We start from the raw sequence: 23522 nt of genomic DNA on the forward strand, positions 1-23522 counted from the left end.
TCCCTGTTTGGTCCTGGCCCCATCCCTTCATCACACGCAGGCCCCTCATCTGAGTCCTCAATCTCTGAGACCTCAGCCATCCACACCTGCTGCCGGTGAACCACAACAGCTACAATGCTGGAGAAAACTATTGCAGTACATTGTTTTATGAGTCTAGATGGCAGCATTTGCAATATGAATGGAGGTTAGTATAGTAACAAAATATAGTATAGTATAGTATTAGTAATAGTAATAGTACGGGTGTCAGCAACCTGCAGCTCTGGAGTCACATGCAGCTCTTTGAGCCCTCTGCTGTGGCTCCCTGTTGGGTGATCCCACCACTGGTTGGCCACGCCCCTCGCCCTCCCCTCCCAGTCACTTCTCACCTGGCCTGAGAAGATAAAACACAAAAAACAGAAATTAGAGGGAGGGAGGGAGAGACCCATTTCCCACAGAAAACACGGGGAGCCACAAAGCCTGGGTAGGCATGGGGTGAGTGTCATGTGACTGGGTGGGAGGGATGTTGAGTTGGCCACGCCCACCCAGGTTTTGTGGCTCCCAATTTTTTCTTTTCTGTGGGGAACAGGTCCAAATGGCTCTTTGAGTGTTTAAGGTTGCAGATCCCTGGTATAGTATCAGTACAATGTACAACCTATACAATACAAAGCTGACATTCATCTCACATGTTCTGGGATATGTAATGGGATCTTCCTAATTCCTAGCCAAGAGTGTCTGTGATCTACTTACAGACATCTGCCTCACATGGTGGTCTTGTAGAACTCGACCTTCAGTATCTGCATTTCCTGAAAAGGACTAAAAGGGAGCTAAAAAGTTCTCAAGCCACAGTGCTTTATTGCCTTTGGCTCACTAAATTATAGGTTATGTCAATGTATTCTCATTCTGTAATCTGACTTGCCATATCCAGTGTCCTTGCGATGAGTTAGAGTTCAATTTGCATAATTTCCCGCTGACTTGGGATTTTAGAAATTGAAGTCCAATGACTGTTGAGGGTAGTGGACTGGGAAGTTTGTTATAATGCCTTTGAAATGCCTTCAGTATAGCCAGAACTGGGCAACTTTGATTTTATCGGAAAAATAATTGTTTCTGGGGACTTTGATTCTGGAGTTTGAGGCAGTGAGATGATGATACCAATGGAGGAAGTGGGACAAGTTTCAACCATAATTTGAGGGGTTTGGGAACTTCTCTGCCCATTTAAAATCTTCTTAGAGGCTTAGCATACCTATTTTAAGTGTTTATGGAAAACCTATAAGTGCAAATGCACTGGTAAGAATCATTAATTTTGCTGCTGAATTTTGACAATGATCTCGGGGAGTCTTGGGAGGTAATTCCATGGAGGTTGGGGACTGTCGGTGACTCATCAGCCATAGGTTGCTCCCTCCTGCCATACTGTTGTGACTGTTGCCTAGGAAAGGCCTACAGTTTTGCCCTGCCTGACTCTCTCATGACAATGGCTCCACTAATGGTTAACTTTAGTTTAGCTTACTTTATTGTCATTGCACCTCGTACAATGAAATTAAATATCATCTTCAGTGTACATTATGACTATGAAAATAAACACACATATCCTTCACATTCTATACATTGAATTGGAAACCCCTGATATTGCATTAATATTGCACAGTACAGTAGAATTCAATAGAGTTACTGCCCTGGGATAGGAGCTGTTTTTCAGCCTATTTGTTCTTGTTTTTATTATCCTGTACTGTCTGCCAGATGGTAATAGTTAAAAAAAGGGGTGCCCAGGATGAGATGGATCTTTGAGAATGTTTTGAACTTTCTTAAGGCAGTGGGAGCTATAAAACTCTTCCAAAGAGGGGAGAGGGCAACCAATGATCTTCTGGGCAATGACGTTAACCCTCTGGAGTGCTGTCCTATCTGCCACTGTGCAATCGGCAAACCATACAGAGGTGCAGTATGTTAAAATGCTCTTTCTGGTGCAGCAGTAGAAGGTCACCAGCAGTTTCTCATTCAATTGTTGTTTTCTGAGAAGCCTCAGGTAGTATAATCTCTGCAGGGCCCTTTTGACCAGGGCTGCAATGTGAGCACCCCAGGTCAGGTTCTCTTTTAGGGTAACACCCAGAAACTTAAAACTGGCCACTTGCTCCACTCGGTCCATTGATAAGCAAGGGCTGGATGTCTGATCTATTCCTTCTATAGTCCACTATAAGCTGCTTGGTCTTATTGGTGTTGAGGACCAACTTATTGTCTCTACACCACAAAAGCAACCAGTTAACTTTCCCTCCGCTTCCAGGAGCTTTCTAAAACCTGTCCTATTACAGCCTGTGCTCTGTGGATTTTTGCAAAGCCAGTTAGTTACGTAGAGGTAGAAACTTAAACCGACCGACCAACCAACCAACCAACCAACCAACAAAACAAAAAAAAACCAAATAAAAAAAGAGAAACGTTGCGTTTTGTTCACAGTGACGATCCCTGCGGTTCAGCCAGCAAGAAAACCGGGTGTGACGTGGAGGAACCGAAGGAGTCCGGCAGAGGCAGTGGCCAGGAAGGCAGGTCCGACACCTTGAAGTTAAAAGCCCAGCATGAGGAGCTACAGGAAGAGCAGGCAGCGGGGTCCTCCCTTTTGGTGCAGAAGGCCAGCCTCCACCACACAGGTTCCCCCGTCAGAGGGCAGCGCAGCAAAGGGGCAGCTACCTGTTCCCATGCGGCTGCATCCAATTATGAGCTCTCCCTTGACTTAAAGAATAAACAGGTACGCCTGCTTCTCCTCATGCCTTGGGAGAGAGGGCTGGGGCGGGGCGGGGCCATTTCTCCATCCATCATTTAGCTTAGTTCCTTTTCATGTGCACTCCCAGCCTGCTGACCATCACCAGGGAGGGGGCTGGGACTGGGCGAATATATTTCGGGGAAGAACCATAGGGAGTATTTTGCATGAAGAGGGCCCCTTCATCGTAATCCACCAGGTAGGAAGAGATGGGAAATATCTGTATTTTTTGCGGGGTGGGCAGTGGTCTGGAAAGAACTGTTGTCTATCAGAATAGACAGTATAGACCAAGAATAGTCTGATGGAGTATAAGGCAAAATTCCTGATGTACAACTTAGCCAGGGATGAGAAAATTGTGATAGGAATGCTGATCCATCACAGAATAAATGTATATTTCTGTTATATTGAGGCATCAGAGAGAAACGTGGTTATTTCTTTTTTTTTAATACAAGCTTATTGAATTCACACCCCCTGAATTTATACTTACCGTGCCAATGTGTGAGCCAAATCAGAACTATATCTCAAGAATCATATGTGCACCGTCATGCATGCACAATTTTCAATCTGTTCAGAAAAGGGATATATTAGGGAGAAGGGCACACAATAAAAATATGAGTGTTAAGGAAAAAGTTATGTACAAGTAATATGGCTAGAAGGGAAAACACACACAAAATATTCACTGACGTTTTATGCAATTATAAAGTGTAGCAAAACAAATGAATGAAACAAATTTAAGATTTCAATCCATGTTTTCTTAATTCTTTTTGGCTCACTGTATGTAATTAACACAAACCTTTCCATGAGCTCCAAGCCATATTATGCAAATGAAAAGATTTTTCCTAAATAAGGTAGAGTGTATATCTATAGAATGTATCTAAAGTACGGCCCCATAGAGAAAGTCAGTTTTGAAAGAGAATTTAGTATATACATTAAATGTTCAAATGGTTTAGCATTTTCTTCTCAGCACTTCCTTATTTATTTAACACATGACTGTTGAACATTCCTTAATATAACAACATTTTCTCTGAAAAAAGATAATGAAACATATTGTGGTTAGCCTATGAGGTCCGACTTTTGGTATAACTGCATTTTGCCTCTTTGTCACTACTGTTATCTGATACATTAAAATGGATGCCTGGCTGCAACTTGTATATGAGTTGTCATTTGTATGCAACTCTTAAATCCCCCCCACTGCCTATGTCTTTAACTAGGCATTTTATATTTGGGCTGTTGATGAAAGCAAAGAGATGCAGAAGATTCTTTACTGCCCTTTAGTGGTTCTCTGTGGTTTTGCAGCCCAGGTGTAGCACCTTGCTTTAACCATAAAGGTAAAGGTTCCCCTTGCACATACATGCTAGTTGTTTCCGGCTCTAGGGGGTGGTGCTCATCTCCGTTACAAAGCCGAAAAGCCAGTGCTGTCCGAAGATGTCTCCATGGTCATGTGGCCGGCATGACTAAATGCCGAAGGCACACAGAACACTGTTACCTTCCCACCAAAGTGGGTCCCTATTTTTCTACTTGCATTTTTACATGCTTTTGTAACTGCTAGGTTGGCAGAAGCTGAGACAAGTAACGGGAGCTCACTCCATTACGCAAGGCTAGGGATTCGAACCGCCGAATTGTCCAACCTTTCTGATTGACAAGCTTAGCATCTTTGCCACTGAGCCACCGCGTCCCTTGTGCTTTAACCATACCAAGGCTGAAATATTTCTTCCTGCAGGCAGGTCAGGGAATTCAGGCCCTTCTGCCTTTTTGAAAGAAAGTGTTGAAATTAGACATTCCTAAATTTATTAGCTTATTATTAAGGCCTGCTCCCAATGGATGCAGAGATGGAGAGAATGGCGTTTTCTGAAGAATTCTTAGAGCAAGGGCCTACATCAGTGTTTCTCAACTTCAGCCGTTTTTAGAGGTGTGGACCTCAACTCCCAGAATTCCCCAGCCAGCATACTCCAGTAGGGAATTCTGGGAGTTTAAGTCAATTTGCCAAGGCTGAGGAACATTGGCCTTCAGCATTTGGCCTTTGATATGTTGCCCTATTAAATCTTAGGTATGGCTAGGAAAAATAAAAATAAAATATTTTTGTTGTTGTTGTTGTTAGTTGCGAAGTCGTATCCGACCCATTGTGACCCCATGGACAATGTTCCTCCAGATCTTCCTGTCCTCTACCATCTTCCTTCCAGAGTCCATTTAAGCTCACGGCGACTGCTTCAGCGACTCCATCTAGCCACCTCATTCTCTGACGTCCCCTTCTTCTTCTTTTGCCCTCAACCTTTCCCAGCATTAGGCTCTTCTCCGGTCAGTCCTTCCTTCTCATTAGATGGCCAAAGTATTTGAGTTTCATCTTCAGGATCTAGCCTTCTAAAGAGCAGTCAAGATTGATCTCCTCCCTGTGGACAGTACCAAAAGGCAAAAAACTCCAACAACTTTACATTAAAAGCAGTTATGATTGGTTCACTGCAGTTAATGTGATTCCTCCCTATACAGTTAATAAATCCTTCCTTCTTTAATCTTTACATTTGGTAAGAACTTTTACAGAGACTTTCAAGAAAATCTTGAGATCCTTGAAGGTTTCTTCCCATTGCAGATTCTCTATCTTGAAAGCATGGGAGCTGCCTTATCCTCCAATTGGATAGAATAGAATAGAATAGAATAGAATAGAATAGAATAGAATAGAATAGAATAGAATAGAATACTTTATTGGCCAAGTGTGATTGGACACAAGGAATTTGTCTTGGTGTAAATACTCTCAGTATACATAAAGAAAAGATACATTCATTAAGAATCAAGAATCATAAGGTACAACATTTAATGATAGTCATAGGGTACAATCAACAATCAAATCATACTAGGAAACAGTCAATATAAATCATAAGGATACAAGTGACAAAGTTACAGTCCTACAATCACAAGTGGGAGGGGATGGGCGATAAGGAGTGGTGAGAATAGTAACAGTCATGGTAGTGCAGACTTTGTAAATAGCTTAACAGTGTTGAGGGAATTATTTGTTTAGCAGAGTGATGGCTTTCGGGAAAAAACTGTTCTTGTGTCTAGTTGTTCTGGTGTGCATAGATTTTGCTTTAATGAACCTGAAACAGAATTATGATAAAATTAGTTATTGTACAAAATAATTTTAAAATACTGCAGGTTTTATTTTTGCTAGCTTGTCAGTCTTTTTTTAATGTTCACCGTCTGCCACAAAATATTTGGCTTCAGATCTTGTTTCTCATCTCACCATGTGTTTCTATGTGTGTTTTTATTCTTCACCCAGCTAAATATTTTCACTCTGGTGAGATAAGGATACTTTTAGTATGCAGTTCAAGTTATAATATTTACCAATGTGCATTTTCAGAAATGCATCAGAGATATGAATCTACTGATGCACTGGAAAAAAAATGCCTCAAAAGTATGTCGGCTTTTCGCCACATTTCTATTATATCAACCATTTTTGAACCCTCCCCCCGTTTTCTTAATCTCTGAATAGTTGCATGTAAATAGCATTCAGACTTAATGTGAATCTGAATCTAAACCGAGAAAATGAAATTAGAATTCTCAAGTTTGGCTCAGAATAATACAGGCTGGGAATACATGTCTAGTAGAATCCAAACAGAATGAATGGAAGTGGGGATATCTGTGTCGAGCAGAGCCAAATCTAATGTGACTGATTAATGAATGATTTTTCATAAATCAGGAGACAAATAGAAGACCCTTTTACTAATCATATCAGTAAAATACCCTGCCAGTAGAGCAAGGCATCTAAAAAAGAACCTTTGAAAAATACTGCCTTGTTTGGAGGGACTGCAATAAATACAAAACAGGTTTATTCAGAAAGAACTCTCTAAAAGTCTTAACATTTTTGTCAAAAAATGAGTTAAGGAGAGCTAGCTCCTCATAACCTGAATTTTAGCCACAGACTATTTGTGTTTGATGTGTTTGGTAGTTTCTGTACATCATCTCCATGACTTCTCCCAGATTTAGGTTGAGAAAGAGAGAACCCCAGCCACTTAAATGATATGGGTGCTTCAGCCTCTTTTTCTATAAACTTTGGAAAGTGCCTAGTTGAAAATCAACAGCCAACTCCTGAAAAAAATAGTACATTTTACATACAAGGACAATAGGGAGTATTCCTATTTTGTTTTTAATCGTTGTCCAATTATTTTGTAAAAAGTTGCTGTTAATTTGTACGTTTGTTTGTACACTGATTATATTTCTTTATTGTTGTATGTACATTGAGAGTTTATGCACTGGAATCAAATTCCTTGTGTGTCCAATCACACTTGGCCAATAAAACCATTCCATTCCTATTCCTATTCCTATTCCTATTCCTATTCCTATTCTATTCTATTCTATTCTATTCTATTCTATTCTATTCTATTCTATTCTATTCTATTCTATTCTATTCCATTCCATTCCATTCCATTCCATTCTTAGTCCTAGTTCTGTCCTATCCTATCCTAATCTATCCGCTTCTAATGATGTCACTGCTATGCCACCATTAGCCTTTGATCCTTGATTGTGAAAAATGGTAGAAAAGATAGATATGTTTCCTGGCTATTAAATTGCCTTTCTTTGCTAAATTTCTGTCTTGAGACAATAGAAAGTATTGCATGGTTTTACTCAGTAAAGAACTCTGTTGAAAATTGCAACAGAAGAAAAGAAAACGATGACAATGTGTTTGCTTGATAGATTAGATGCAAAATTGTGTTATTTAGGGAATAGTTGTACAGATAGTTAGATATCAATGTATCACAGATGTCAACATAGCCTGTTTAAAGTCCTCAAAGAACTTTAAATTGATTGGCCTGTATCTAATATTTCAATATACAAGCACCCCAGATTTTGTAATTTAAAGCCGTCTAAATTCATCCTTGGAATGTTTAAAGATTTTAAAAATTGTATTTTTTCTTAGGAAGTAGCATCTGGCTCCCTTTTTAAAATGATTCATATAATCCTTGACAACCTCTTAGTTGGATAAATACAGTCATATGCTATGTGACAGCATAAGTAATCTCTTTCCCCCGCCTATATTATTTGCAGGCAATCTATTATTGTACTAATTTCTTGACACAAAAGCCCAAATTACACATTTTACTCTTGCATTGCTTTCTAGCACATGGCGTTTGCATGAAGCACTTTTAGTCCCATCACACATGCATGTTAGATACTCCTGATTCCTGGTATCAATGTACAGGTAACAGCTGCATCTTTTCAGACATTTATGTTGCAAATGCAAATGCCAGCAATTGGGTTTGTACTGACTTAATTTTGCTGGCGTGAGGTTTCCACTCATCTTCAGGTAGAACACCTGAGTGGAACACCTGAATAAGGCTTACATAGAGAATTTCCATCACACAGAATTGCTATTGCTATGAAAGATATAGGGCCTGGGGCAACCTGTTAAGGAGGGCTCTCCAACAAGCTTTGGATGATTCATGAATGGTCAACCTATGGTTCCAGAATTGTAGGCAGCCTTTAAATCCCATTCATTTCTTTACTTAGTTATTCAGTTACTCAGTTATTTACATACACGTAGTCCTGTATGTAAACAGTTCATTTAGTGGCTGTTCAAAGTTACAATGGCACTGAAAAAAGGTGGCTTATGACCCTTTTTCACACTTATGACCATTGCAGCATCTCCATGGTCACGTGATCAAAATATGAATGCTTGACAACTGACTCATATGTATGACGATTGCAGTGTCCCTTCTTACAAGTAATTCAGAGGGAAAGCTAGATTCATTTAACAACCGTGTTACTAGCTTAACAACGGCAGTGATCTACTTGGCAACTGTAGCATGAAAAGTTGTAAAATGGGGCAAAATTCACTTAGCAAATGTTTCATGTCGAAACAAAAATTTTGGGCTTAGTTGTGGTCACAAGCCAAGGCTTACCTGTACTAACTAAACAGCCATAGACCTAAAAGAATCTCATTTTTTGCAGTCTTCTCATCATCTGCTGAAAAGGGTTGATAGGTTTCTTGCCATTTTGAGATGGGGCATAGAAGAAAAGCATAGTACAGGCCCTAAAGCAGGAGTGTGAAACTCGATTTCATTGAGGGCCGCATTAGGGTTCTGTTTGACCGGGGCAGGGGAGGGTGGCCAGGGTGTCTGTGGCCAGCTCAACCTCACTCATGGTGGCCCAAGTGCTCTGCCAGTGAAACCGGGCTCCCGAGGTCTGTTTTCGGCTGCAACAGCTTCCTGCAACCCTCTGCCAGAGAAAATGGAGCTTGGGAGGACCGCTCCAATTTCGCTGGCAGAGGTGGGCCAGATCAAAGCACCCTGCGGGCCAGATCCGGTCCATGGACACCCCTGCCCTAAAGTAATCCAATTATATCAACTCCTTTGCACAAATTCCTTCAGACTAATCCAACATCCCTCTGCTCTGAGGGTGTCCATGCTAAGCAGGGAGTTCTAAGCATTACAGTCTCATCTGCTCTGAAAATGTCAGGTTGGCAAGGGCTATTTTACAGGTTTACTTCCATAAGAATTACCAACATGATTCACTTTCCTGCCATTATTCATTAGACTCCATGTAAACCTTTTTGAAAGCACTTGGGTCACTGATGTGACAAATGCCTTCAAAGAGGCAGAATAGCCACTGGCATACTGGCCTTAGTTTATGGAAGTTCAAGTCAAACATGTCTAAAAAGAGTGAGAACACAAGTCTTAGAGAGATCTAGATATATTTAATCCTTCCAGGTCCAGGTCTCTCTTGGAGTCAAATGCCCAGAAGGTACAATAGCAGATATAAGGGGTAATAAAAGTCCTTAATAGTAGTACAGAACCTGTGGCACCACTCTGACATAAAAAACATCTGTCCAGCTTTCCTTTATATTCCCAACAGTTCTCAAGTGCATCTGTGTAAATGGCCAGCTTGTAACTCGCCTTCTTAAAAACCAATACAAGTCAACATCTGCTTGAAAAATTAATCTGGTAATATGCAAGAAGAAAACTCTGGCCTGATTTAGCAATCAAGAAAAAGTCTCAGCAAGTTTACAGGTCTCTCCTCCTAGCAATCTTCTGGTGTGAGGAGGGAGGGATTCGGAAACATTATTTTCCTTTTGCTGTTGACCATCTGAACATGGACAGACTGAAACTGAGGTTTGCACATGGTTTTAACCAGGTTTTGTCATACATATGGCACAGCAGTTAAGCAGTTAAGTTCACCTAATGCTAAACCAATGCTAAATCAAACCATAATGGCTGGGTTCATGCTATATGCTAAGCTGAATTCAAGTCGACCACCTTTCTGAGACAATGTGATGTATGAATTAGCCCGTCTTAATTATGGTTAAGAGAAAGAACTTGGCCCCAAAGCACAAAGTTTATGGAGCTAATTTATATTCACAAGTTATGTTTAAAATTTATTTAAGACAATTTATATAGCTGCCCAACTCACTCTCAGTGACTCTGAGCAGCTTACAAGGATAAAATGCCAATACAGAAACAATAAAAAAACAATACCCCACCCCCCCATCCTGCCCAATCAAATGAGCTATTTGATGGGCTCAGTGGTGGGATTCCACGTTTTTTCCTATCAGTTCTATGAGAGGACACTTCACATACGCACACCTGATTCGTGCGTGCGCACACAGCACTCAAAAACCTCCCTCTCTGTCAGCGATAGTGAGGTGAGCTGTTTTTTTAGCTCAGCTAAGGTGTGGCAATCTGCTCTGCCGCATGAATCAGCTGAGGTAAAAAACAAGGTAATACAGGACAGGAAAGGGCGGGGGTGGGTGGGTGGGTTGGGCCAGGCAGAGGTGGTATTTGCCAGTTCTCTAACTACTCAAAATTTCTGCTACCGGTACACCAGAACCTGTCCAAACTGGCTGGATACCACCTCTGGATGAGCTCCATCCCACTCTGAGATCCCCAAGCCTGTTGGCAAAACCAGGTCTTCAGGGCCTTGCAAAAGAGTTTCAAAATGGGGGTGGTGGTGGCTAATCTTATTTCTGCAAGGATGATGTTCCGCAGGGAGGAGCCATCACAGAGAAGGCCCTACTTCTTGTTTCCACTAGATGGATTTCCTTAGGAGAGGGGACTGGTCACATTCCCTGCCTCCCTGCAGTGATGGGTTGAGTACATGTAAAATTAGCGTTCTTAAATTGCTATTGATCTAAAAATGTAATGAGATAGTTTGGGTCTCTTCCACCTATGTAGAAGAAGAGGAGAGGTGAGAGTCAGCAGGAGAACTTGGCTATGGACTTAGTACTGTATCTAAATCCAATCTCTGTGTTTTAAGTACTTTAACATAAAATACAATCTGGATTCAAGCCGTAGTCTGGAGAGCCATGAAATCGCTCCCTGTGAAGGAAAAGTTTCTCTTTGAGAGAACCTCCTAGCAGAACAAAAGAAAAAAAAAATCACTCTAGCACATTACCTTGTTATTAATTTTTCTCTGAGTGAGACATTTGTAAAAGTTCAAATGATTTCTTTTCCTCCAGAGAAAGGTAAAATATTGATACAAAGAGTAGTTGGAAATATATTGCATGGAAATTAAATTAAGAAAACTATGAAATCAAGCAAACCCACTCTGAGTCCAGGAGAATACAATGCAATTAAATTTAGAGTAAGAGCAAAAAAGGAAAAAAAAAAGCTAAAGCAATAACTGAGCAAGTATTCCAATAGACAACCATACACTGAAAATGATTAGCCCCATATCTTTAGGTATATATATTTGAAAAAAAAAAAAGTGCTGCATTTTTGAACCATACAGAGCTATCATGGAGGTTGTAATGTTTTGGCTTAGTATGTTATGTAAATCCAGCCATTTCTGTTTACCAGTATTGGTTTCTGTCTTATAACTATCAGTAAACTCAGTCATTTGTGCCTTAAAAGGTAAAGGTTTCCCTTGCACCTACGTGCTAGTTGTTTCCGGCTCTAGGGGGAGGTGCTCATCTCCATTTCAAAACCGAAGAGCTGTCCAAAGACGTCTCTGTAGTTGTGTGGCCAGCATGACTAAACACCAAAGGCGCACGGAACGCTGTTACCTTCCCACCAAAGTGGTCCCTATTTTTCTACTTGCATTTTTACATGCTTTCAAACTGCTAGGTTGGCAGAAGCCGGGACAAGTAACGGGAGCTCCCTCCGTTATGCACTGCTAGGGATTCGAACCACCAAACTGCCGACCTTTCTCATCGACAAGCTCAGCGTCTTAGCCACTGATCCACTACGTCCCCTATTTGTGGCTTAGTGAAGAAAATATTGTTAAACATTGTTTGTGGTGACATGTAAACCCAACCATTCAAATGGAACTTCTGAGTAGAGCAATCATATGTTAAAGATGGTCTTCAAAAACCTTGTGATTGTAGCATGACAAGGTTGAAATGTGACCAGAGAAATATTTCCATCTCCCAGTTCTCCCTGAATTTGGAAGTTGGAAAGACTGTAGGGAATTCTCTGCTATTCTTTGGTCCACCAACGCATCCTGATTGGTCACTGTTAGCATGCCATCGTTTTAGATCACCATTGTTAAAAAGCTCATCTCTCATCATAGAAGAAAGTGCCTCAAATGACAAACTGCACAGGCACAAACTTGCTTCAGAACTATTGTTTTTACCCCTATGCAAACATATGCAAATCTATTCGGCAGCTGCATATATTAAACAACCCAAGCTTATATGATTGATTGGTTTCTTTGAATCGGTTGACAGGCATGCAAAGTAGGTAATTCCAAGCTTCCTTCCGAGGAAACATGGGATGGGGAAGTTTTTAGCAGACAGCATGTGCTGAAGCCCCACTAAGATTATGAAAGACAATTCCTCCCGCTTCTTCATAATTGTGGTATCATTTTTGACTGCCCTCATCAACTCATTGATAGCAACTGGGACAGATGTTTCTTTTCTATAGCTGCGCTTAAATTTATTTTATCCTGCTTTTCAATCCAGAAATCTTCAAGGTGGCTCAACGTGTAAATTAAACAGTCAACGATGGATTAAACACTCAGTGGCTGTCATACATTTAACTGGGTCATGAGCAAGGTTAGTGTATTTTGCAAATACCATAAGCCCATCAGCAGCAGAGTAGATTAGTTTTAGCTCAACATAGCTCTGGATCTCTTTGGGCTATATTAACCTCCCCCAATTAGCTATATTATGCACAGAGGGACAAGAGGGGTAATGGAGTATAAACCATGCTTTCCTGCTGTCGGCAGGTAAATAACATCCTCAAATAGCCTCTGAACTGAGGAAAATCAGGTTTCCTAGAATGCCAAACCTTCTCACTTTTAACTTCCATCTTAGCAATCCCTTAAAGGAAGTCCCTTGGATTGCAAGGCAATCAAACCGGTCAGTCCTAGAGGAGATCACATTACGTATCTGATATTAACACAGTTGAGAAAGTCCAGAAATATTTCACAAGAAGAGTTCTCCACTCCTCTACTCGTTGCAGAATACCTTATGCCACCAGACTTGAAATTCTACACCTAGAAAACATAGAACTATGCTGCCTTTGGTCCAATCTAAGTATAGTATATAAAATCATACATTGTAATGTCCTACCTGTCAATGAATACTTCAGCTTCAACCATAACAACACAAGAGCAAACAATAGATACAAACTCAAGGGAAACCGCACCAAACTTGATTGCAGGAAATACGACTTCAACAACAGAGTGGTCAATGTGTAGAATACTCTACCTGACTCTGTGGTTTCTTCCCCAAATCCCAAAAACTTTAACCTTAGACTGTCTACTATTGACCTCATCCCTTTCCTAAGAGGTCTGTAGGGGGCGTGCATAAGCGCACCAACGTGCCTACTGTCCCTGTCCTATTGTTTCTTTTTATTTCTCTTATATGTATCCATTTCATGTATTCATAACTATGTTTATACTTATACCTGTTATCTTATAATCGCTTGACAAATAAGTAAGTAAGTAAGTAAATAAATAAATAAATAAATAAATAAATCCTGACTGCTCTTTAGAAGGCCAGCTCCTGAAGATGAAACTCAAATACTTTGGCCACCTAATGAGAAGGAAGGACTCACTGGAGAAGAGCCTAATGCTGGGAAAGATTGAGGGCAATAGAAGAAGGGGATGACAGAGAATGAGGTGGCTGGATGGAGTCACTGAAGCAGTCAGCATGAGCTTAAATGGACTCCAGAAGATGGTAGAGGACAGGAAGGTTTGGAGGAACATTGTCCATGGGGTCGTGATGGGTCAGACACGACTTTGCAACTAACAACAAAGGAAGAGGGATTGGATAGGTAGAAAAGGTAGAAAAAACACGAGAGATGAGTAAACTGTGCTTAACTGTGTACAACTGGATCATTGCAATTGTTATTCCTCCTCTCCCATCCCTAATATCAAGGCTGTGAAATATAGCAGGGGTCTCTCCAGCCCCTGACCTGTGGCCCCATGCCAGGCTGCAGCTCATTTAGAATTGGGCCACACAACGAGTGAACATGCAAGCGCATGAAACTGCATTTGCGCAAGCAGTGTGTGTGTGCAGAACCATCCCCTCTCTCCCTCAACATTGCTGCCAGTCCTCAGAGCCAAAAAAGCTTGGAGACTGCTGAAATATAGCAATTCCTCAGTTGGAATATTTGCAACAGATGTGAGCAGTTTTCCCAAGTGGCAGCTGGCTAGTCAACCATGTTGTTCAAATATATCCAATAATAAAATCAGAGTTGGCACCGAAGTTGGCATTGTTGACAACTGCAGAAGCCCAAATTTCAGCAGAGTCATGCTATGGTGCTACCCCATTATTTCCAAAGGTGCTTTTCCAAAAATCAACTGGACTTTCTTGTTGTTTTTTTCCTTGAAATTTTTTTTGCATCTCTTCCAAGAAGCTTCTTCAGAGCTTTGATTTTCAAGGGGGAAAAAATCCAAGAAAAGCCAGTTGCCTTTTGGAAAGAATATCTTTGGGACAACCATGACCTGGATGACTGAGAATCTTTGTAGATATGGCTCCATGATTAGTTTTGTTCTTGTCTTCCCCCAAACAAGTGAATATTGGTATAACTAAAGAGAAGGTTTGACTTTCCTTGAATGTACAGATTATGCCTGTGTTTCTCAACCTCAACCTCTTTAAGATGCGTGGAATTCATCTCCCAGAATTCCACAGTCAACATGATGAAGAAACTGATTCAGAACGTTTTTGATTGAAGAGTCTTGAAATTCTAGAGCTGACACAAATTTTGAATCTCTTCTGACCTTGGAGTGGGGAGGCGTCAACTCCCAGAATTCCTCACTTGGAAAGGTCATGCTGAGAATTCTAAGAACCAAAGTCATCTAAGTTTAAGGAAAGTGGCAATAAAACATAAAAGAAGGTAAAATGAAAATAGACAATATAACCAAAACAAAGTAGGAATATAATGCAAAAGGGAGCCAAATCTGGATAAAGCTTAGTGGAATTGTTTGTCTAAATGCCAGCAATCTAAGAAAGAGAATTCCATTATCTGGTTAGACGACTCTATCTGATGCCCTATCTCTCTAGTGGCAATGAAACATAAAATAGGAACTCTAGTGACGAAAGCAAAGACAGATAAGTTGAAATGAAATGAAATGAAAGAAAACCTACATCCGAATTTGATATTATTCTTACGTTAAACTGTAACCAGTTCTGCTACATTCCATCTAGAATCTCATAATTCTTCTTCTTGTCTTCAGAGATAATGGGCATGCTTGTATATTTAAGATATTTAGAATTTATCTACAGGGATCCAGGACTGGTGCTTCTTTTTATTTTGTTCCGTTGGCCTGAATCTTTTATAACAGCCTCTTGACAAAGTCTTTCATCTTAACTAGAGCGATTCCCCAGTCGCCTCCATTTTCTTTTAGACTTTCAAGTTGGGATCCAGAAATATATTGAGTTTAATCATTATTTTCAGAAGAAAATTCCAGGAAGGGGAGTTTTTAAGTAGTAGGCAATTACTTTCATTAGTCTGTTACTCAATTAGATGTCAGACACTCCAGTTTCTTTCCTTAAAAAAATGGAAAAGGGGTTCTTCTTCCAAATTGGGCCTGTAATCTAGGCTATTTCTTATACAGTATTCATTTTTTGTAAAAAAAAAAAAAAGTACAGGGGAAGCAACAGTATTTTTTTTAAATGTCACTGCTCAGAGGCATGCTTCCTACATAAATAAATAGATCGATTATAGCACACTGGTTTATTTGGAATATACTCAATTGCCTATAAAAAGAGATAAGCCAGGAGTGGACACAGGTAAAGAAAGTCCTGAGGAGCTACGGGTGTGGGGAATAAGGATCTTGGGGAAATGGGGGGGGGGGGAAGGGCAGCTGAACGTAGCTCTACCAATTTGGTTTATGGTAAAATTATTTTTTGTGTATGTGTATGTGGTTGGTCACACCACCAATGAGCTATCTTGTAAATCAGGGATGTCAAACTTGATTTCATTGAGGACTGCATCAGCATTGTGTTTGACCTCAGGAGGCCGGGATGGGCGTGGCCAGAGTGAGTATAGCCAGCTCGAAGTCACTCGTGTCAGGGGCAGCTGTGGTGGCCAAGTGCTAAGGCAGGACTTCCCTCAGATCCTCCCTCCCTCTCATTATAATCTTCCTTCCTTCCTTCCTTCCTTCCTTCCTTCCTTCCTTCCTTCCTTCCTTCCTTCCTTCCTTCCTTCCTTCCTTCCTTCCTTCCTTCCTTCCTCCCTTCCTTCCTTCCTCCCTCCCTTCTCTTTTTTCCTTCTCTCTTCCTTCTCCTTTCTTCTTCCTTCCCCTCTTTCCTTATTTTTCCTTCCTTTCTCTCTTCCCATCTTCCCTTCTTTTTTTTTTGTCTTTCCTCTTTCCCCTTCTCCTTTCCTGTCCATTCTTGGATGCTCAAATGCAAAAGGGGAAACATGTCTCCTTTTGTTTTGTTTTGCTTTTAGTTTGTTTTGCTAGCCCTCTGCCAGCGAAAACAGAGCCTGGGGGAGGCCACACATGCCCCCCCCATGCCCCATTTTTGGCAGCAATGGCCTCCTGCAGCCCTCTGCCAGCGAAAATGGAGCCCAGACCTCCCAAGGTCCATTTTCTCCGGCAAAGGCACTGCGGGGTGGTTCTTTGCTGTTTCCAGGGTGGCCCTGTGGGCCTTGAGTTTGACACCCCTGTTATAAATAAGTAAACCCATGTTGTGAAACGATTGTCAAAAAATTCCAAAGCTACTCTATGGCCCAAAAGGAACGCCTTTTTCTCCTACAAAGCAAAACAGACAAGATAATATACTTCTATTGCAGGGGTGGGATTCTACCAGTTCGGACCAGTTCTATAGAACCGGTTGTTACGAGTTAGGAGAACCGGAAAATTGTGCCCCTGGCTGGCCCCTCCCCTCTCCCCCTGCCTCTCCCTTCCCCTCCCAGTCAGTCCTGATCGCGCATGCCCAACATCACTGACTGCATTCTCCCCTGTATTTCTTTTTTCCCCCTCCCGACGATCAGCTGTTCCGATGATGAGCTGTGCTGGGATCCCCCTTGCTGTCTTACTGCTTTGCCCAGGAGGCTTCCCTGAGATCCAGGAGGCAAAAAGGGGTGCAGGGGGGTTGGGGGGTTGGGAGCAGGGTTGGGGTGGGGTGGATGCTGTGCCCCCCCCCCCATGCACCATTTTTACCTTCCTGGGCCCCAAGGAAATCTTCTGGGAGCAAAAACGCCACCCCCAGGAGGCTTCCCTGAGGCTCAGAAGGCAAAAAATGGGGGGGGGGGTTTGATGCCCCTCCCAAAAGAGCCACACCCACCTAGCCATGCCCACAGAACAGGTTGTTAAAAAATTTGAATCCCTCACCTGTTCTATTGGTTCTTTTTCTTCTTCTGATAGTTTCTAAGAAGAACTGCATTTGGCTTGTTACATGATAACTAGCCAGTGCAGTTCCACCTATTGGATCAAATTGGACTGGCAGCTGAATTTAACTGAAGCTGTGCAATGTTTCTAGGGCACCCAAAGACAATATTGTTTGGAAAAAAGGCATAAGACAGGAATACAATAGAGAGCTATCACTCCACGCCATCCAGCTTCTGCCTCCTCAGACAACTTCCCAGTTTGAATACTGAATGGTAACACTGGCTTTAAACGAGAAAAGTTCAAAATTGAAATTTCAAATAAGGTAGTAAGAGTAGAATCCTAGAAGGAACTAGTCCAGAAAAGTCACTAGCTTAAAAAAAGGGGCTATTTATTTGTGGGCTTTAAAAATCCAGCCTACCACTAGATGATAGAAAAGTTTGGTCTCCTCTGTCTGTTGGCCGCCATCTGGAATTGTGCATCAAATGGAAACCTTGCTCTGTTTCAGATCTGGGGAAAAACCAAAAGTCCAGACTAAACATTCTGTCTTGGACATGGCTTGGTAGAAATAATGGCAGAAACATATTTTGGTTGTTACAAATATTGGAAGAAACATAAATCCAGAAGGATTCATGGACTGAGTAGGGTAAGGCTAGACCATGTGGTCCCCACTTTCCAGCTCCCAGCCGAGTATATTCCTCTGGCCAGCCTACCCCTGATCTTCTTAGCACCCAACCCTCCTCTCAGGAACTGCACTCATGTCTTTGTCCTTTTTTTGTTTTTCACCCCTGCTAAAACTGCTGTGATGACCCGGGGCGTGGCACAAAGGCAACACAGTCAAATAAGCAATGAGTCCCTTTATTATCTCCAACTTTGCCCCCAATGTCCAGGTTACCTTCGGCTGGAGAAAAACTCTCCCAGGAACAGCCTTTAACTGTAGAAAATTGAGTCCAAAACAAGGTACATACAAACTGTAACTAAAAATCCAAACATACCAAGCTGAAGTAATTAATTTGACAGGGCAGGAGAAGGAATTTCAGACTTGAAAGCATGGCAAAACTCACATAGTTGGGAAGATGCCAGGAACACAGATAAGCCACGACACATTTGCATCCAACAGATATGCGCAGCTTCCTTTTTTATACACTGTGTTCCCAGCTGCAGCTAATGAAGGGAATCAGGGCCCTTTCCTCCCCCATAAGCCATGCAACTCATGTTGCTCCCTTCCCCGTTCCTCCCTGCGTGCCCTAGGATGAAGAGAGGGTAGGCCTGGATCTTCCTCTGAATTCCCTCTCCCTTGCTCTACCTCTCCCCTCCTCTGCCCAGCCGAACTTTGCCCTTCCTCAGTTTCTTCCACACCCAACAGAGCCACACTCCCACTTCCTGTCAGCTGTTCTGCTTCCCCCTCCGAGTCAAGTTCCAACAGGGTCATGACAACTGCTTTCACACACAATGCCTGTGCTTTGATCCATTCCTGGATCAAAACACCCCAGTTTCATACTGGATATGAATCAAAACAACTGGTTTTGTCCTTCACACTAACTGCAAAATAGGTGTTTGTGTCCCCAAGACTGCCTAGTTGTTATGAAGAGATGTTCTATTGAATCCAACATCTCCCCACACAACCTCAGATACTCAAAATCTTTCCAGCTTTTGCCTTTAGTTTTATGATTGTTGTGTGAAAATAAAATAGCAGCTAACTAGGACATTGTGCTACCAAGTCAAAATGCACACAACTGTCTCCTCCCAAAGCCTGGATTATGGCTTGTAACAGCCCTTCCAAGAGACACTATTATTCTGAAATTTTATGTGCCAGAAGAGGAAAATTGTTAAATATATGGAGCATAATATTGCTAGATTGGATTAAATTTGATTTAAATTAAATCAATTACAATTATAGTTTTCATTCTTTTTCTCCTTGCCCTGCTTACTTCTTATAATATAATTCTTGGCATTCTACCAAGACCAAAAGTGCCTTATCCAGAATAGAGAAGCCATCCTTGAAATGAGTCAGTAAAGATTTCTTCCAGTGAAGTATATCAGGAAATGTCTTTAAAGTTCAGTTTAGATCGCATCTAATCAAGAGAAACACACAGTGTGACAATAGCATGCTTTTCAATCAATTTATTAGAATTCCTTCCTCAGCTTATATGGGAGTCCCTGTTAATATTATTCCCCAATAACTGTGTGAAGTAATTTAGACTGAGGAAGAGTCACCGTCAAAGCTAAAGGTGGAATCATCCAATGAGATTCTATGCATGCCAGAAAAGTTGAACTTGGATTTCCCCACTCTAGTATATAGGTAGTCCTTGACTTAATGACCACAATTGAGCCCAAAATTTCTGTTGCTAAGTGACATGGTTGTTAAGTGAGTTTTGCTCCATTTTACAACCTTTCTTGCCACTGTTGTTTAGTGAAATCACTGCTGCTGTTAAAGTAGTAATGTGGTTTTAACGTGAATCTGGCTTCTCCATAGACTTTGCTTGTCAGAAGGTCGCAAAAGTTGACCCCATGACCCTGGGATCATATGACCCTTCATAAATACATGCCAGTTGCCAAGTGGCCAAATTTTGATCCCATGACCATCAGGAGGCTACAAAGGTCATACATGTGAAAAACGGCCATAAATCATTTTTTTCCCCAGTGCCGCTGTAAATTTGAACGGTCAGTAAATAAAAGATTGTAAATCAAGAACTACTGGTAGTGTTTAAGATTTTGGACTAGATCTGGGGAAATTCAGATTCGAATATGCTGGCATCTGTAGAAGCTCACTGGGTGATTTTAAGGAAGGAACTTTCCTCACAAGAGGAATTGGAGAAAGTAGTCTGAAATAGACTACTTTGATAAAGTGAGACCTAAATCTAACAAATCATAATAACCTCAGTAACATGAGCTGTGGCTAACATAATGTGTGTTGCTTTTTTCTCAGCTGACAGGCATAGTTGATTCTGCAGAAAATAGCAAATGTGTCTGTTAAGCCATATCTATTGGAAAAGTGTATATCACAAGAGGTCATTGACTCAAATTCATCAAGTTGCACTGCCAAGGTTGATAACTTGATTGGCAATTTTTGCACTGCTTTTTATTAAAGGGCACTTTTTCTGTTCTTTCAAGTTAGTAATGATATCTTCCTACACCTAGCATGAGCGATTGAAGGATTCTGCACATACCTTCCTAGAAAAGGTCTCGTTTCATTAGAAACCTCAGCTAATGACACAGGTGGCAATTTCTCTCAGTATTATGAACACAGTGACATGATGATTTTTATTGACACCTGCCTATGAATTTTGTAAGAATAAGGCCCTCAAGGAGAGTATTCAAAGCTATCTGTAAACTACTTGTGATATTAGGCCTGTAGTCAAATAAATGTATTATAAATTGCACACTACTACAGTGTTCTAGGAAAATCATGTTTTGAATTCAAAACAACTATTTTAAGCTCCAAGTGGAGAGGTTTGGATCAGGATTTGTAGTAATTTTGTCCTAAAATATAAATACCTGGTCAAATTAAATGTGTGATGGCTTATTATGTTTCTTCAGAGCGTAGCTCGAAAAATAGAATGTAATCTGTTTCTCAAAATATTTTTACAACACGAGAATCAGTAATAGTGACATGTGGAAAATTGTATATTGAACCATTTTAAAAACCAATATAACTAAAAGAAAAAAATGCACCACATTCATTTCAGCAGTTGTAAATGATTATAATTAATTTATAAAGCTATTACTTCTATCTCAAATGCTGGAAGAAGGGAGCAGTCCTTGGCTGTATAAGAACCCTGAGACTGTTTTCACAGCTGCTTTGATCATAAATACTCAAAATCAGCAGCTCAGCTCCTCACTGTTTTGAGGCAAGAGATATACAAAGCTATAACATATGCCCTAAAATAAATTCAATACAGTTAAATCTACTGAACAATTCCGGGACAAAATCCTTGGCCTACCCACATGCATAAAAGCCTCCCCAAGGTCCAATTCTGGTCACCACTGTACAAAAAAGATGATGAAACTCTAGAAAGAGTGCAGAGGAGAGCAGCTAAGATGATAAGGGATCTGCAGGATTAATTGTATGAGGAAAAACTAAGAGAACGGGGCATGTGCAGCTTAACAAAGAAAAGAATTGGGGTGACATGATAGCTGTCTTCTGATACTTGAGGGGCTGCCACAGAGAAGAGAGGGTCCACTTATTCTCCAAAGCTCCTGAATGTTCTAGGAAAATCATGTTTTGAACCCAAAACAACTATTTTAAGTTCCAAGTAGAGAGGTTTGGATCAGGATTTATAGTAATTTTGTCCTAAAATATAAATACCTGGTCAAATTAAATGTGTGATGACTTATTATGTTTCTTCAGAGCGTAGCTCGAAAAATATAATGTAATCTGTTTCTCAAAATATTTTTAGAACACAAGAATCAGTAATAGGGACAAAAAAAAAAGCAATGGGTGTAAGCTTATCAAAGAAAGATACAATCTAGAATTAAGGAGAAACTTCATGACATTAACAATTAACCCATGGAACCTCCTGGAGTTGTGTGTGCACCATCACTGGAGGTTTTCAAGAAAAGATTGGACAATCATTTGTCTGGGATAATGTAAGGTCTCCTGCCATGGGCAGGAGGGTGGACTAGAATACTTCCAAGGTCCCTTCCAACCTGATGATTTGATGATTTGGCATCATTTCCTTGTTCGGTGCAGGTCTTCGCTTTCCTCACCAATAGTACTTAGGCTATTTGGAAAATATAGCTTATTTTTTCTTATAGATGAAAATTTTCTCCACATCTATCGTGTGTGTGTGTGTGTGTGTGTGTGTGTGTGTGTGTTTCTGTTTGTGTTTGTGTTTGTGTTTGTATTTGTGTATTCATGCAGAGAAGCAAATAACTGAGCTGGGATGGAGAAAGGCATGTGAATCCCTCTGAAGTATTCCTTAAAAAAGCAAAGTTAAGGCTCACAGAAGATTTTTATTTTTTATCCCAATAAAGATTTCAGTAAGGAGGTGATTAGTAACGGTGGAGAGCAGTGCTCGCTCCTATTTCTGGAGGATCAATTCTATGCCTGCTTATTAATGCAAAGCTGACCTCTGTGGCTTATATCTCCTCCAATTTTCTTGCTTTACATTGTAATTTGGTGGGCAGAAGTTTCCATCAGAACTTGGAAGGAAAAAAGCCCTTTATCAGGAGAAGCAAGAAACTGCTCCAGTCTCAATAAACACAAGCTGTAAATCTCTAGGGGAATAATTAGTGTTTATCCTTTCTGCTTTTTTCTCCATTGCTATCTATCCTTCACATCACTGCAGTCATCACCATTGTTACTTAATGAACATTTGGGGGACCAATCCTGGGATGATATAGGGTGAGGGTAGAGAGATCCTTCCATGGTTCCCTTTTTAAGCCTTTTTGATCAAGATACGAAGAAAAAAACTATTTGTACAAAGATCCTCTAAGGCAGGGGTGTCAAAATCACAGCTCGAGGGTTGAATGTGTCATGCGCTGGCCATGCCTGGTTTAGCGAAGGGGGAAAGGTCATGATACGTCACATGACTATGGCATGACAACATGAGTTTGACACCCCTGCTCTAAGGGATGAGGTAGGTACAATCAATTCTAATACAGTGGTACTTCGGTAGTCACTGTTAATTGGTTCCAGGAGGTGCAAAGAATATCAAAAATAATGACTACCAAACAATTTTTTCCCATAAGGAATAATGTAGTAAGTCACAAGGCAGCTGATACCAAGTTCTAGCTTGTTGGTTGAGTACCAAACAAATGATGAGTACCAGGACAAAATTTTCATGACAAAATGCATTGAGTACCATATTTGATAAGTTTCAAAGCAGTTGAGTACCAAGAAACCACTGTATAAGAAGTCTAGTTTGATTGTTGTCACTGAGTAAGTGCCATTATTGGTCCAGTTATGGCCCTTTTATAGGCTCGCTCACTTGATTGTCATGGTTTATCTTACTATTGGTTTGATGGTTCATATGTTGTTTTTTTATTGCCCCCAATTGAAATTTATCCAGCACTGATGATTGTTTAGAAAAACAAATTATCCTCTAAGGGATGAAACGATTCTTTAGGACACAGTCAATCAAAATCCATG

The 23522-nt window shown here is 40.8% G+C and overlaps 1 protein-coding gene across 7 annotated transcripts in view; it reads left to right on the forward strand.

Annotated features, from left to right (window-relative positions):
• IQSEC3 (IQ motif and Sec7 domain ArfGEF 3) overlaps positions 1 to 23522 on the forward strand; it is a 230035-nt gene that overhangs the window by 134802 nt on the left and 71711 nt on the right. For all 7 annotated transcript variants that reach the window (XM_087968567.1, XM_087968571.1, XM_087968569.1 and 4 more), the window contains exon 3: positions 2422 to 2710. In XM_087968567.1, coding sequence (XP_087824693.1) covers positions 2422 to 2710 — 289 coding nt within the window. The remainder of the gene's footprint in view (positions 1 to 2421; positions 2711 to 23522) is intronic.

This window comes from Notechis scutatus, chromosome 6 (genome assembly GCF_049901735.1).
Source record: "Notechis scutatus isolate UNSWTSFEM ecotype Mainland chromosome 6, rNotScu1.2, whole genome shotgun sequence".
Lineage (NCBI taxonomy): Eukaryota > Metazoa > Chordata > Lepidosauria > Squamata > Elapidae > Notechis > Notechis scutatus.